At 46.0% G+C, this 15607-nt stretch overlaps 1 protein-coding gene and 1 long non-coding RNA gene across 4 annotated transcripts in view; one reads left to right on the plus strand and one right to left on the minus strand.

Annotated features, from left to right (window-relative positions):
- LOC147008682 (uncharacterized) overlaps positions 1-11869 on the minus strand; it is an 89000-nt gene extending 77131 nt beyond the window's left edge. The window contains exon 1 of the long non-coding RNA XR_015053368.1: positions 11735-11869. This is a non-coding gene — a long non-coding RNA (uncharacterized LOC147008682). The remainder of the gene's footprint in view (positions 1-11734) is intronic.
- Positions 11802-15607, plus strand: part of SLC25A48 (solute carrier family 25 member 48) — a 52764-nt gene continuing 48958 nt past the window's right edge. For 2 of the 3 annotated variants that reach the window (XM_085864547.1, XM_085864546.1), the window contains exon 1: positions 11802-12051. In XM_085864547.1, the coding sequence (XP_085720673.1) occupies positions 12006-12051 (46 nt within the window). In that variant the 5' untranslated portion in view covers positions 11802-12005. The remainder of the gene's footprint in view (positions 12052-15607) is intronic. The other variant, XM_085864545.1, reaches the window with a different exon arrangement.

The raw sequence follows: 15607 nt of genomic DNA on the forward strand, positions 1-15607 counted from the left end.
GAGGTGTGTTTTTCTATCCAAGATGGCCGCCAAACCATGTGACTTGTGACGTCATAATTTTTACTATGTATGCAGACATGATGGAAGACGATAGTTGCAAATTTTCACATCGTTAGGTTATGTGATTCCAGAGAAAACATGATTTAATATTTTTATTGAATCCAACATGGCTGCCAAACCATGTGACCTATCAATTACAAAATATCAAAAGGCACCAATTCACCACTTGCTTGATATGTGTACCAAATTTTGTAAATATATCTTGAGGGGATTTGTAGTTAACCTCCGGAAACGAAATGTGACGGACGGACGGAACCCATTTCTATATCCCCCTGCCAACTTTGTTGGTTGGCGGGGGATAAAAACATTTTCTTTAATGTAAAACGATGTTGGGATCTTCCTCAAAAGAGTATGTAAACAAGGTAGGGATGGTCATGTGAAATGATCATGTGAAACCATCACTCCATCTTTCTTTAAATAATGGTTGTCCCGACACAAAACGTGTGTGTGCGTGTGTGTGTGTGTGTGTGTGTGTGTGTGTGTGTGTGTGTGTGTGTGTGTGTGTGTGTGTGTGTGTGTGTGTGTGTGTGTGTGTGTGTGTGTGGTCTTGTCATGGGGAATATATCTGAATTATGATCTGGTAGTCATGGCGATATATGTTTTAACTTTCAACCTGATCAGACACATGCTCTGGCAGCCAGAATTATTTAATTTTTGATTCTCGGTTCAGGGATTTAAATCAAACTTGGTGCAAGTATATATAATGATATCATAATGTGGGCAGAGGGATATCTGGCGATGTCAAAGAGTGCCGTTCTAGTTTAAAATGTTTTTATTACTTGTCATATTTAAAGACGTTCATATTTTGCAGGTGCTTGTATGAAAACAGATACCAGTGAATGAAGCAACACCTTGTCATCAAAGTGGCTGCACATGGATTGCCTCATCCATTTCTGTGACCAGGAAGCAGACTCAAAGCTGGTATCACCTCAAAGTTTAGGCTCGTGGAACACTTTGCTGAATTCAGCCTGAATAAAAAAAAGAATGGTCTAAAGTTGGACCTGGCAAAAGTATTACCTGATGGAGAAGTCCCACCAGTTTACCATCATCAACAACGCCACAAAATTTTCTCGATGAAGAGACGTCTGCTATTTGCACAAAAAAGGAAAAGACAGATGAGTGTGAAAATAATGCCATGTTTGAGGAAATCAGTGTCAGGCCAGATTAGATCTGTGACTTGTTACAGGTATCATGTAAACCTGTACTAACCTGTTCCATGGTCGGGTTGTCGGTGACTAAACCGTCTCCCCCACCAGGTTTTCTGGTGAGGAGGGTGTTTGGATATGGACATCCAGCAGAATGAAGAACACAACCTGTCAAAGGGTGGAGGAGCTCATTGTGAGCCATCGGCCATCCATATCAAGTGTCCATCTCTGTCTGCGGACGTCCTCTTGCAGTTGGGTTACTTTTTATGAGGAGGTTGGTGGCAGGATTTGCACTCCGGCCACCATGAAACTCTTCATTCCGCAAAACACAAAAATGCAAATAAATCTGAAAACCCACTCCGTGGGAGTACCTCCTGTGCAGCTTCCCTTCGCAGGGCAGCTCACCGGATGATGGGATTGGGGCAAAGCCTTCGGGACCCCCAATCTTTGATGATAGGAGGGAAACCATGGGGTAACATTCCCGGGTCAGATTGCGGGTGAGTGTGTCGGAGTGGTGCTGAGATGTTGTCCACCAGACGGCAGTCTCCTTGGGTGAACCTGAGGCGGTCCCTTTGGGTGGGTGACTGGAATGTCGTATCCCAAAGAGAGGAGGATCACCTGTCTCTGTTATCATCTGAGTTCAAGCGTTTGGACATCGGTATTGCAGCTCTCTCTGAGGTCCGGAGACCGGATTGCGGCGAGATCATGGCGGCTGGCTACACCTACTATTGGTCTGGTCGCTCTGATGGTTTGCATGGCCAATGAGTTGCTGTTGCTGTGTCGAATAAGCTGACTCCAATGATAATTAATTGAGGTAACACCGGTCAATGAGTGTATTATGAGACGAAGGATTCGTCACTCCTTAGGTGTCATTTCCCTGGTCTCTGTTTATGCTCCGACTGAGGCGAGTGATCTCACCGTGAAGGATGCATTCTACGCCACACTCGAGTCTGTGGTTAATCAGTGCCCCAGACGAGATACGCTTCTAGTCTTGGGAGATTTCAATGCATCGACTGGAACTGATAGGGATGGTTATGAGGTGTGTGTTGGTCCCCATGGGTCAGGAACTATGAACCAGAATAGCACTAAGTTCCTTGACTTTGCACGAAGTCATGGACTTAGGGTGGCTGGTTCATGGTTTCAGCGCCCACAAGCTCATCGCTGGACTTGGTATTCCAACGCTGGCGGTGTGGCAAAGGAGATTGACCATGTCCTCGTTGATGGTCGCATGATCAGAGGATGATCCAGAACTGCAGGGTCTACCGGAGTGCTCATTTCCTCAATACTGACCACCGGCTTGTTGGAGCAACTCTTCAGTTGCACCGTAAATCCAGGAGAATGGTACCATCCCAGCCTAGGCTGTATGTTGGCAAGCTCAAGGATGAGAGGGTAGCTGAGGAGTTTGCTAACAGGCTGAGTGGAAATTTTGGGGGTCTGGGTGCTTTGGAAGATCCTGAAGAGTTGTGGAGTGCATTCAAGACCACTGTTCTTGATGTTGCCGGTGGATGTCTTGTAACTCACCGGAGGGCAAAGAAGAATTTTGTCTCTCAAGGGACACTGGATACCATTGACCAGAGTCACAGGGCCAGGCTGAATGGCAGAGCTGAACTGTTCAGGGAGCTGAGGCGTAAAACTGTACGTGCCCACAGGGTGGACGAGGATGCCTATGTGCGAGGAATCTGTGAGGGGGTAGAGCATCACCTGTGGTCAAGGGATTCTTGTCCTGCTTGCAGGGGAATTTGTGCATTGCATTCATCCAAGTCCATCCCTGTGTGTACTGCAGTTCGAGCAGAGACTGGTAGGTTCTTGACAGAGGAGTCTGTAGTGAAGGCCCGCTGGGCCGGTTACTTTGAGCGGTTGTACCAGGCTGATCCCCCAGCTGTCGAGTTGGACGTCAAGGGTGTTACAATCCCTGTTGCTGACCCTCGAATCAACTGTGGTCCACCATCGCTTGTGGAAACACAGGCTGTGGTGAACCGGTTGAAATGGGGCAAAGCTCCAGGGATCTGTGGCATCCATGCTAAACTTCTCAAGGCTGGTGGAAATGCTGCACTCGTGTCGTTGCATGCAGTTTTGTGCTCTGCCTGGAACACAGGCATCATCCCAACTGACTGGAAGAGGGGTCTTGTTGTCCCTCTCTGGAAAGGGAAGGGTGATCGCCAAGACTGCAACAACTACTGAGGGGTGACGCTGCTCTCAGTGCCCGGCAAGGTCTTTGCTCGGATAATTCTTGATAGGGTTCGCCACCATCTGCTTGAGCACCAGCGTCCACAGCAGTCAGGGTTTAGACCAAAGAGGTCAACGATTAACCGTATCCTTGCTCTTTGGGTTCTCACCAAATGCAGACGAGAGTTTCGGCAGGGGCTGCTTGCAGCCTATGTTGATCTCTGTAAAGCGTTCGATTCACAGAATCAGGATGCCCTCTGGACGATTTTTGGTCTTCGTGGGGTGCCACCAAAACTGATCAATCTGATGTCTGAACTCTACTTTGGGACTGAGAGTGCTGTGAAGTGTGGTGGTACCATCTCTGACTTATTTTTGGTTGTTGCTGGAGTTCGTCAGGGGTGTGTACTGGCCCCCACACTTTTCAGCACTTGTACGGCCTGGATTCTATGGAGGATGTCGGAGAGATCAAGCTGCGGTGCATCGTTTGGGAATGTCAAGATCTCTGACCTTGATTTCAGAGATGATGCAGTCATCTTTGCGGAGACTCTGGATATCCTTTTGGGGTCCCTCGAGGTGCTGAATGAGGAGTTGGAGCCGCTGGGATTACGGGTTTCTTGGGTCAAAACTAAGATCCAGGCTTTCGGTGACATCTTGGATGCTGCTGTCCTGTCTGTGTCTGTTTGTGGTGAGGATGTTGAGGTCGTGGAGAGATTTACTTACCTTGGCAGTGATATTCATGTCTCTGCTGCCTGTGAGTCAGAGGTCAATAGACGTCTGGGTCGGGCCTGGGGAGTCATGGATTCACTGGATAATGGGGGTGTGGCGCTGCCGGTACCTGTGTGGGAGGATGAAAGTCCGAGTCTTCATGTCCTTGGTGCTTCCAGTCTTGCTCTATTGATGTGAGACTTGGACTCTGACCAGGGATCTGAGATGGAGACTTAATTCCTTTGTTACCGGGTCTCTTCGGAGAATCCTTGGCTATCGCTGGTCGGACTTTGTGTCCAACGAGCGGTTGCTGAGAGAGACTCAAATGAGATTTGTTACTTGCATAGTCTGTGAGCGTCACCTGCGGCTGTATGGACATGTGGCTCGTTTTCCTGATGCTGATCCTGCTCACCAAATTCTCTGTGATGGAGTCTTGTGAGTGGAGGAGGCAAATGGGCCGACCGCGTGCCTCATGGTTGCAGCAGGTTGATCGGCATCTCAAGGAGATGGGGATGGGCCTGGCATCTAACTGGGGGATGGCCAAACGGAGGCCCCTGGAGTACCGTCGGAAAGTGGACGCAGCGATGCGCTGCTCTGGCGCATTCTCCCATACCTGACCTGATTCAGGCAAGGATCAAGTTTGACATCTGGAGTTTATGAAGCAATCAGTCAGCCAACAAGTTACTTCACAGACAGAAAACAAGAAAATCCCTTGTGCAATGCCAAGAGCTATGAGCAAATGCCAGCATGAGAAATGTAGCCATGAAGAAAATGGATTGTTGATTGTTATCAGAGACCTCGTAGCAGGGCACAATCAATTTGTGTTCCAGATCCTACACTAGAGAGGAAAAGGCTGCCAGCAGTGCGACACGTGATGAAGACCACAATGATGAAGCTCAGCATGAGATGGCTCTAAGTCACTCATACAATGAGGTGTTCCTGTTTTTCAGGAATGAACTTTTCACCAACCCACAGGTGATAGCAATGGCCGATCTTACATTTCAACTGGATACATTGATGAAATCTCTCGTCATTGAACAGGTGAAGGACTCCTTTTAGAAAAACCAACACCGAAAGCTAGAAAGTGAGTTTGGTGAAGCCCAAGACATCTTCGCTTATGAGAAAGGGAAACTTATTCTCTATCCTGACAACTTGTCACAAACTGAACTTGCCAAGGCCTAGCAGATGCTGAAAGCAGAGCTGCAGATCTTGAAATATCTCACTGCAGAAGATGTTATAGCAAAGGCAGCCCTTCAGGTGAGAGCAAACATCAGAAAGCAAGATTTCCCCCAGGCCTGGCCACCACTGATAGCGAAAGCAGTGGAGAGTGGTCCGATCATCCCCGTCAAGTCTGTCACCCTCTTTCTACGATATTTGTTGATAGGTACCAAGGACAACGACAATGCATTCCAAAGAGTCCAACAGCTTGTAAGCTCATTTGGTCACGTCTTGATGTATGCTATTACTCATAGCAAGACAATGCCACCAAAACACATCATTCTGCTATTTGCAGTTAGTATAGTCTCTGACTGGGAATGTGAAGCTCAAACAAACCATCAACTGACGAGGCGACAGTGTATCCTACTCCTACCATCCTACTCCCAGATATAAGAGATTGACACAGCCCTCTGTCTGTCAAAATATGATGTTGTCCTTCCAGCAAACACCCATCCTGGAGTTGTCACCACCATAGCCTGGGACAACATTGACTGATTTGAGACCAGTGGGGGTGAGGGGACCTCTCACGCAGTCAACGGAATTGCTATCCTAGCCAAGGCAGTTGATGTGCAGCCAGCTAAAACTTTTCCTCCTGTTGACCAGACAAAGAAGAGGAGCATCAGTACCTCACCACTGATGCTGCCTGCATATAATGTTGGGCAAAGAGAGGGCCACCCCAAACTGAAGGGGTTGACGTTGACTCTGCCATTGTCCTACCTGTGAGAAGGAAGAACCTCACCTGGGTTATGGCCCACATATCAGAGGAAGAAGATCAATCAATCAGCAGCTGGACTGGCTTCAATATCCTGACTCGACGTGACGTCACAGTCCTTCATGACAACATGGGCTATCTACATGCCATAAATGCTGCTGCAACACAAATGTCAACTGAAAACAAAGTGCTGAATCACTCACGCGCCACAAGACAATGTTTGGAGCTGTCCAAGATCGTGCGTGTCTTTGACCAGGCATTGTACGCAAAGCTGCTGAGATAATATGGAAACATTCTGAAAATGAAATATCTCCTTTGGGTGGGTACATTAAACACCCACAGGAGAAGCACACAAACAGGAAGAACAACCACGACACATCCTCATTGACACTCACATATAGACATGCAATATGTTTGTGAAGTACAACTTGATGTCTTTTGATTAAACCCATCAGCACAGTCATGGGTAGGCATGCCTAGTCAATAATAACAAAGCAAAACAACTTCTCTCCTGGATCCAGTTCTATTAAGTTTGGTTGTTTCCTTAAGCTGTGCTCACAAAGATCATCTGAACTTGTCCATCGTAGTTTCCAATAATTTTTATCTGTAGCTAAGCTTTGACCCATACATCAAAGTATTTTAACATGGGCCAGATGGCAAAGAGTGAACTAGTTGGTGTCATGACTCATGCGAAGAACTGATGACTGTTGTTAAAAGAAGTTCCACAGCTGGCCTCAGGAATTGTCACACCTTCAGAGAGCAAGTTACGCCCGTCCTTGGAGCAAATGCTTGTGTCCTGTTCACACCTCTCTCTCTCTCTCTCTCTCTCTCTCTCTCTCTCTCTCTCTCTCTCTCTCTCTCTCTCTCTCTCTCTCTCTCTCTCTATCTCTCTCTCTCTCTATCTCTCTATCTCTCTATCTCTCTATCTCTCTCTCTCTCTCTCTCTCTCTCTCTCTCTCTCTCTCTCTCTCTCTCTCTCTCTCTCTCTCTCTCTCTCTATCTCTCTCTCTCTCTCTCTCTCTCTCTCTCTCTCTCTCTCTCTCTCTCTCTCTCTCTCTCTCTCTCTCTCTCTCTCTCTCTCTCTCTCTCTCTCTCTCTCTCTCTCTCTCTCTCTCTCTCTCTCTCTCTCTCTCTCTCTCTCTCTCTCTCTCTCTCTCTCTCTCTCTCTCTCTCTCTCTCTCTCTCTCTCTCTCTCTCTCTCTCTCTCTCTCTCTCTCTCTCTCTCTCTCTCTCTCTCTCTCTCTCTCTCTCTCTCTCTCTCTCTCTCTCTCTCTCTCTCTCTCTCTCTCTCTCTCTCTCTCTCTCTCTCTCTCTCTCTCTCTCTCTCTCTCTCTCTCTCTCTCTCTCTCTCTCTCTCTCTCTCTCTCTCTCTCTCTCTCTCTCTCTCTCTCTCTCTCTCTCTCTCTCTCTCTCTCTCTCTCTCTCTCTATCTCTCCCATCTCTCCCATCTCTCCATCTCTCCATCTCTCCATCTCTCCATCTCTCCATCTCTCCATCTCTCCCATCTCTCCCATCTCTCCCATCTCTCCCATCTCTCCCATCTCTCCCATCTCTCCCATCTCTCCCATCTCTCCCATCTCTCTCATCTCTCTCATCTCTCTCATCACTCACACTCACACTCTCTCTCTCTCTCTCTCTCTCTCTCTCTCTCTCTCTCTCTCTCTCTCTCTCTCTCTCTCTCTCTCTCCGTCTCTCTCTCTCTCTCCGTCTCCGTCTCCGTCTCACACTCACACTCACACTCACACTCACGTCTCACTCCGTCTCCGTCTCCGTCTCCGTCTCTCTCTCTCTCTCTCTCTCTCTCTCTCTCTCTCTCTCTCTCTCTCTCTCTCTCTCTCTCTCTCTCTCTCTCTCTCTGTCTCTGTCTCTGTCTCTGTCTCTGTCTCTGTCTCTGTCTCTGTCTCTCTCCCTCTGTCTCTCTCTCTCTCCCTCTGTTGGGTCGCCAAAATAGGTGACCCTTATTGTCAGTAATTCTGTCTGTTTATTTGTCATCAGCATAATTGGTAGTAAACGTGGGCGGATTTTGACCAAACTCGGGTGGTAGGTAGATCTTATGACCTAGTGCTTTTGAAATTGTGATGGTTGCTAGGGACTCTTTGGTTCCCTAGAAACAACCGAAAAACCTTCAAAATCGGAACCGTTCACGCCCGAGCGACCAGGTGAGTGCATCGATACGAATGAAAGCACGGAAAAAGCAGAGGGTGCAATTGACAAGACCACAAAGGAGGCGGTAGAAGACAGAGAGATCACCAACCTGTCTGTGATGGCGAAGTGATAGACTCAGCTTCATCGTGGGAGATTCCAATAATCTATGATATCAGGTCATTTCAAAAGAGTTGAGACAATTCATGAATGAGAACGGTGTCAAACATATCGAGGTTCCACTATACCATCCTGCTTATAGTGGGTAGCACAAGGCGTCAAACGTGCCCTCATCAAACATTTTTGATCTAAATTTTAAGAAACGCCATTTGTCATTGCACCAAAAACTGGCAAACTTTCTGATGGCATATCGGAATATGTACTGTACATCTCAAATCATGACTGGGAGAACACTGGCCGAGCTGTTTCCAAAAAGGCAGCCACGGACAAGGTTTACTTTGTTGAAACCAAATTTAGCACAGTCACTAGAACAGAAATGTGCTGACAGGATAGCCTCGTGATACGCACACTCACCTCTAAGCTGTCTAGCCTGGGTTTGAATCCCGACCCAGATATAAACTGTCATCCCAGTGTTTCACAGGTAGGGTGATTCATCAGTGTGCATGCCTTCCCTCGGATGGACGTTAAGCGAGAGTCCTATCTGCCAGCTTTCGTTGCTGGACATTAAAGATCCCATGGAGTCCTTCACGAAGATTAGGCGAGCTCTCGCTGGTACCCGGCCAAATTCCTGCCCTAACCAGCAGAGGGCATTGCATCAGCGGCACAGCCATGCCCCCAGCCAATAATGCTACCCCGCAACCTTGTGTTGCATACGAACGAAGAAGAAGTGGAACATAACTTTAAGCAAGATGAGTGTCATGATAATGGGCGAGTTAAAGAATGAAGTGTCAATCTAAGCCATAAAGTCAGAGTGAAAATCAATCACCATAAATGGTTGTAGTAGTTCTGAGGAAGAGTAGTGAGAACATGTGGGCCTTGCACATATTTAGTCAAGATCAGGGGTAGTGACAAGGTTAGGTTCATCCACATTGGGCATATCTTGCAAACGAATTTCCAAGATGATAGTTGGGACGAATCAAGTCATTCTGATGAGTGAGATAGTTTGGCTACAAGTTGTGTACCATGTGTCAACAGAGAACTAGTTGAACCGGAGGGAAGAATTCAAACATAATTTTTTCTTTTTAAATTCATGCTTCAGGCTAGTTAGTAGAAGATTTATGACATAGAACAAAATCATAACACAATACAACAAAGGGAACAGCAGGAAAAGGGGAAAACGCCAACAGCAGGGTGGACAGACAAAGTAGATGGAGATGGACAAACAAGAGATGCAGATAACGATGAGGGGTGAGAGAGAATGCAAAGGGTGGACGATATTGACACATAAGCAAAATGTTGGGAGGGGTCTGGGCAGTGTGACCACTCCTCATTTTCATAAATGCCAACGTGAGCCAATGAAAAAAGCCAAGAATTCACAAGGTTTCAGAAAAGCGATGATAATAGAAAACCTATAGAAAACCAAGATGCCAAGGTGAACAAAGAATAGCCAAGATCTTGTGAAAAAAGCTAAGGAGTGGTCACACTGGGTGTTGGGTGGTTTAACGCGTGTAGAAAAGATTAATTTGAATGGGGGATGACCTGAGATGATGGTGACCAGCTGTCTTGAAGACCTGGAGGAAAGAATGAGATTCAAGAGAGTGTGGAAGGTGGTTCCATAGGTGGGAAAAATGAGTGGAGATGAGTTTGGATTCTGGATTTAGGCAGTTTCACCAGGAGAGAGTTGCTGGTGGAGAGGGCAGAGCGCACGTCCAGAAATGAGGCGGACAAAGACAGAGAGACCACCGACTTGTCGGCGATGGCAAAGTGATAGGCCCATCGACTCAGCTTCATTGCGAGAGATTACATTAATCTTGAAGGCCTTTGTTTCCACAGCGTCAAGATGTGAGGCAGGGGAGCCAGCCCAGAGGAGAGAGCAGTACTCCATCGAGCTGTGGATTATAGCTTTATGGGTGGATCGGAGCTCAGGTATGCCAAGGAAGGACATGGTGGAGGATGCCCAGTCAGCATCTGACTTTGAAGGCCAATTTTGAAATGTGGCTTGGCCAAAAGAGATCATTGTTGAGAGTGAGACCGAAGAGTTTGAGTGACTGAACCTCTTCAAGAAGGGTTTGTTGAGAAAGTAGATGGAAGGAATTGTGGTATGATCTTCTAGAGAGAGAGAGAGAGAGAGAGAGAGAGAGAGAGAGAGAGAGAGACAGAGAGAGAGAGAGAGAGAGAGAGAGAGAGAGAGAGAGAGAGAGAGAGAGAGAGAGAGACAGACAAGCCGGTAGGCGGCCATGGGTCACCGAGCATCCGATGACCTTTGACCCCTGATCTGAGTTAATCTAGTACTAAGTACTTACGAAATTGAAATTGTGGAGGCATTGGTCTCCACAATTTAACATCAGGACTCTGTCCTCATGTTGAAACCCAAATTTGGTAGCATTCTGACTGGTGGGTCTGGAGAAGAAGGCTTTTGAAGGAATTTACTAAGTCGGCCATTTTGACCTACTCAAAGTCATGTGACTGTAACGAGCTTTGCAATCCCCATTACCAGTCAGGAGAGGAACGTTGCTGCCAACCAGCCGGATTGGTCCAGCAGTTTGCGCGGAGTAGTGGGTCGGTGCATGATGACAATACCTTAATGTGGAATTCAAATTCCAGATACGCTAATAATATGAGGCTGAGAACACTGCTTTGTGGTACTCCAGTCTTTACAGGGAGAGAAGTGAGTAATCCAAGTCAGACAAATGTACAGTTTCAGACAAATGTACAGTTTCAGACAAATGTACAGTTTCAGACAAATGTACAGTTTCAGACAAATGTACAGTTTCAGACAAATGTACAGTTTCAGACAAATGTACAGTTTCAGACAAATGTACAGACTGAAGCGGTTGAGAGTGCTCAACTCAACAGCTCAACACAGAATACGTGCATTGCCTGTACACAACACTTACTGATGCTCACAGCTCTGGTCAAGAAAGACTCCATCCACTTCCTCGCCCTCTTTCTCCGTCCTCTTATTGTGCGGATTTTGACGATTCATGGTGATGTATATAGTAATGGTTCATTATGAGCAGTATATATGTATACAAACAGTATAAACACTGGTATGGCAAAATGCCCCAGACTCCCAGAGCTATGCACATTCACTTCAAAGCTGTCGAGCCTGGGGTTTGAATCCTGACCCAGCGATAATAATCTGTCATCCCATTGAATCCATTCATCAATGTGTGTGTGTGTAATTTTTCAGAAACTTGTTGAATTTAACTTCAGGAATTACGACCTGCGTGAATATTGCTCAAATCCCCCCCCCCCAAAAAAAAATATTCATTTCCATCAATCTTGCTCTTCAATGAGCCTGCTCTACTAAAGGAAAATAAAATAAAAGGTCATCAACCACTGAATGAGTTAAATTTTAAAAAGCCATAAACACAAATCTGCACTCCTGGTTATTGGTTCTGATGTCATTGATTGTGTGGTTTGGCCTCAGCACAATGAAAAACGTGTCCAACGGATATCATACTTGAGAGTCATCTTGCAGCCAATCGCACTGGTCTTGTCCTCCAATAAGTGGAGACCGGCGCGTGAGATCCGGATCCGCCCATTTCGTTTCCGACAAGCGACTGTGCGCACCTTGACTTTTGCGCTTCCATCGTATCTTTCCGAATCCCCGCAGTTGTGTATCTCCGGGCACCGGTTCTCGATTTGATTATTTATTTTGTTTCGACCCACTTGGCTGTTTCTTCGGTGTTCTGCAAGCCGCAATACTTACGGAACGACAAAACTCCATCCTCATGGAAAATTTCCAACCAGATGATTTTCTCGCTGGTTGGGTTGGAGGTTCGTCCTTTTTCCCGCCCCTTTTCCCGCCCCTTTTCCCGCCCCTTTTCCCAGCCCCTTTTTCCTGCCCCTTTTTCCCGCCCCTTTTCCCAGCCCCTTTTCCCAGCCCCTTTTCCCAGCCCCTTTTCCCAGCCCCTTTTCCCAGCCCTTTTCCCAGCCCTTTTTCCCAGCCCTTTTCCCAGCCCTTTTTCCTGCCCCTTTTTCCCAGCCCCTTTTCCCAGCCCCTTTTCTCTGCTCTCTTTCTCCTCCCCTTTTCCCCCGCCCTTTTATCTTGCGGATTTTGATTGTTCATGGCTATCTATGTGTAGTGGTGGTACATAATGTGCAGTCGTTTTTATTTTAATGACCATGTTTTGTTAGTCGAGTCTTGGATTACAAACTTGCTCGAAACAATTATAATATTTTTTCGTGTTATAACTTCTTATTGAAGGCTGCATTGGTGCATTAAATTGTCTTTTTGTTTGCTGTGCTTGGTATTGAATACATCTGTGATGATGATTGTTGGTGTTTTTAGCTTGCTTTAGTAGTTTGTTGAGTGTAGACCAACGTCGGATGAGAGTTTCACAAAATGTCAGCTTCTTACTACTTTGAAATAAGCTTGGTGTTGGCTTAATGGTTAATGTGCCTGGAGTAAGATCTTAGGGTCTTGAGTTCAAGCCCCTGTTTTTTTCCTCCCTTTAAATTAACACCAGGTGGGGTTGAATCAACCTGTCATCCTTCCCAGGTCAGAAAAATGAGTACCAGCTTACTGGTAATGAGGCATTCCATCAACGGCACAGCCGTGCCTGCAGAAAATGATGCACGCAAGGAGCCACATACTGCATAAAAATATATAAATCCATGCACACTATTGTGTCACATACATTGCCATTATCCATACCTTTATTAATTGATTAAAATTATTAGGATATTTAATGACCACTTTTTTCAAAATCAAGGCTAAATTGCATCAAAGGTGATGAATATAAATTTCAAACTATATTCCATACGGCAGGTTGATGATATGTATGAAGTTTTATATCGATTCGTTAAACATTTCTGGCAAAGATGTTTTAATATTTTTATTATTATTATTATTATTTTTTTTTACATTTTAATCCTCAATCCAATCTAGCCACCAGACCATGTAACCGATGATGTCATAAATTTAATTCTTCACTCACATCGAGTCATAGATCTGACATATGAAGTTCCAGATTTTTTTGGATAAGGATTTCTATTCCACCAATTATGGCTGGAATTGCACTACACCAATGACATCATCGTTATCACCCGATATACTCCATGGGGAGTTGATGACTTGTATGCCAAGCTTCACATTTGTTGGTTGAGCAGTTTTGGGGAAGAAGCCGTCCAATTTATTTTAATCCAATATGGCTGCCATACCATGTGACCTATGATGTCAAAGTTATCAATAAAATATTCTCTATGGGGAGCTTCTCCGATGTTTAAAGTGTTGCATCGATCAGAGAAGTAGTTGCAGTGAAAAAAAAAATTAAAGCAAAGATAATATAGACATGGACATGCGCACAGACAAACAGACATGGCCATTACAATCGTCTTGGAACCCCTTTGGGGCAAAACTGAAACTATTCCAATTGTTTGTCCAGAAATGACTGTGGAACACCAGTAAAAATATTGTTGTGGTTGGTCCACCATTAAACTGGTCCAACACGTGGAACATGTCTGTCAATCCAGACAAATCTCACACTCTCACTATGTCTTTCCGAAAGGACCATTTAGAACACCCCCCCCACCCCACCCCCATCCACTTTCTCAACAATCTGGAAGAAGTCCTTTCTTTCAAGCTTCTGGGTCTCACTATCTGCCATGACCTTTCCTGGGAAAGCCACATTTCAAACATCGCCTCCAAAGCCAGTTGCCGACTGAGAATCCTCCATCATGCAAAGTCCTTCCTCAGCCCACCTGAGCTCCTGACCACTTACAACGTTTTCGTCCGCAGCCTGATGGAGTACTGTTTTCCTCTCTGGGCTGGTGCTCCTGCCTCCCAACTTTCTCAGCTTCACGCTGTGGAAACCAGGGCATTTAAGATCATCGGCATCTCCCGCAATGAAGCTGAGTCTTTGTGCCTCTCACTCAATCACCGCAGGTTGGTCGGTGGTCTTTCTGTCTTCTACCATCTCCTCTCCAGCCTCGCCCCCCCCTCCTCTCTCTCTGCAATTTGTCCCCACCACATTTCTGAAAGGCGCTCAAGGTCCGCCAACAACCCCCTTCTGGTAAAACTACCAAAATCACGAATCACTGCTCACCTTCACTCTTTCATTCCTCTTTTTTCCCGCCTTTGGAAATAAACTCCTTCACTCTATTCAATCCCATTCTTCCCTCCAGGCCTTCAAAACAGCTGTTCACCATCACCTCTTATCATCCCCCATCCAAATCCTCAATCTTTTCTACCCCTGATAATCCACCCAAGCCCACCTCCTTCAAATTCCCTGCTTTCCTTCCTGAAAGTCCCTGTGATGTCCATCTTGTTCGCCCCATGTTCCTCACCCCATCCCTCTCCCTTCCACAGATCTCCTAATGTGTCTGTTCCCCACTGTTTTGTCCTTCCCACTCCCGCCCCTCTAGTCTCATGCCCCCCTTGTTGTGCATTGTGTGTTAGCTCTCACAGGAGCCTTGACAAGGTATACAAAGAAAAAAAAAAAGGGAAGTACTTGGGAATGGGGTCATTTGGGGTGGAAGTAATCATGAGTATGGATGGGTCATCAGCTGTCTTGAAGCTGCTTTCATGAGAAGATATCATGAGTGTTAAAGCTGTTCACCATTCTGGTCCTTTTCGGAGAAATTATCTGAACCTGTGGTAGATCATTGTGAACATCTGTCTTGAAGCCTTGAAAGGACTAATGGGACTGAATAGATTGGGGAAGTTGGTTCCACAGGTGAGAGAAAAGAGGAATAAATGAGTGGAGGTGAGCAGTGAGCCTGGATTTCAGTAATTCAACAAGAAGAAGGTCACTGGCACCGCGTGTACCCTGCGAAAACCTGGGGAAGGTAAAGAGAGGGCAGAGGGTGCAAGACCAAATACGAGGTGGAAGAATACACAGAGTCCAACAATGAGCATGTTTTACAGACTACAACCCCCTCAAACATGAGCAATGTTTACAAAAGCAAAGTTATTCATTTGTGAAATGAACAACTTGATTTTGTAAACTTTGTTCCCTTTGGATAATTCCCTTATCCTGGGATTGGAGGTTGTGTGTTTTTTCTTCATTATGTGACCATGCAGCATGCATCCATTTAACGGTTGGACCAACTCAGTTAGATTCTCTGCTGTGATGCTTGGTTTCAAATGACTTATTTCAAAATCTATACAAATTTTTTTTTCTCATTGTCATGTGGCTTCTTATATTGTTTTACTGGCAAATACAACCTGTCGCTTTGCTGACAGGACTATGAGGAGGGAGGGAGAGCAAGAGAGAGAGGAGGGAAGGGGAGGAAAAGAGAGGGATGGGTGGGGGAGCCAGGAGAGGGGGGGAGCTAGGAAGGAGAGGAGAGCGATGCCTCACTACATGTCGCTATACATTCTGGGAGAGAG

The sequence above is a fragment of the Eptatretus burgeri genome, chromosome 18, assembly GCF_056783735.1.
Source record: "Eptatretus burgeri isolate ZD-2024b chromosome 18, Ebu_testis_v1, whole genome shotgun sequence".
Classification (NCBI taxonomy): domain Eukaryota; kingdom Metazoa; phylum Chordata; class Myxini; order Myxiniformes; family Myxinidae; genus Eptatretus; species Eptatretus burgeri.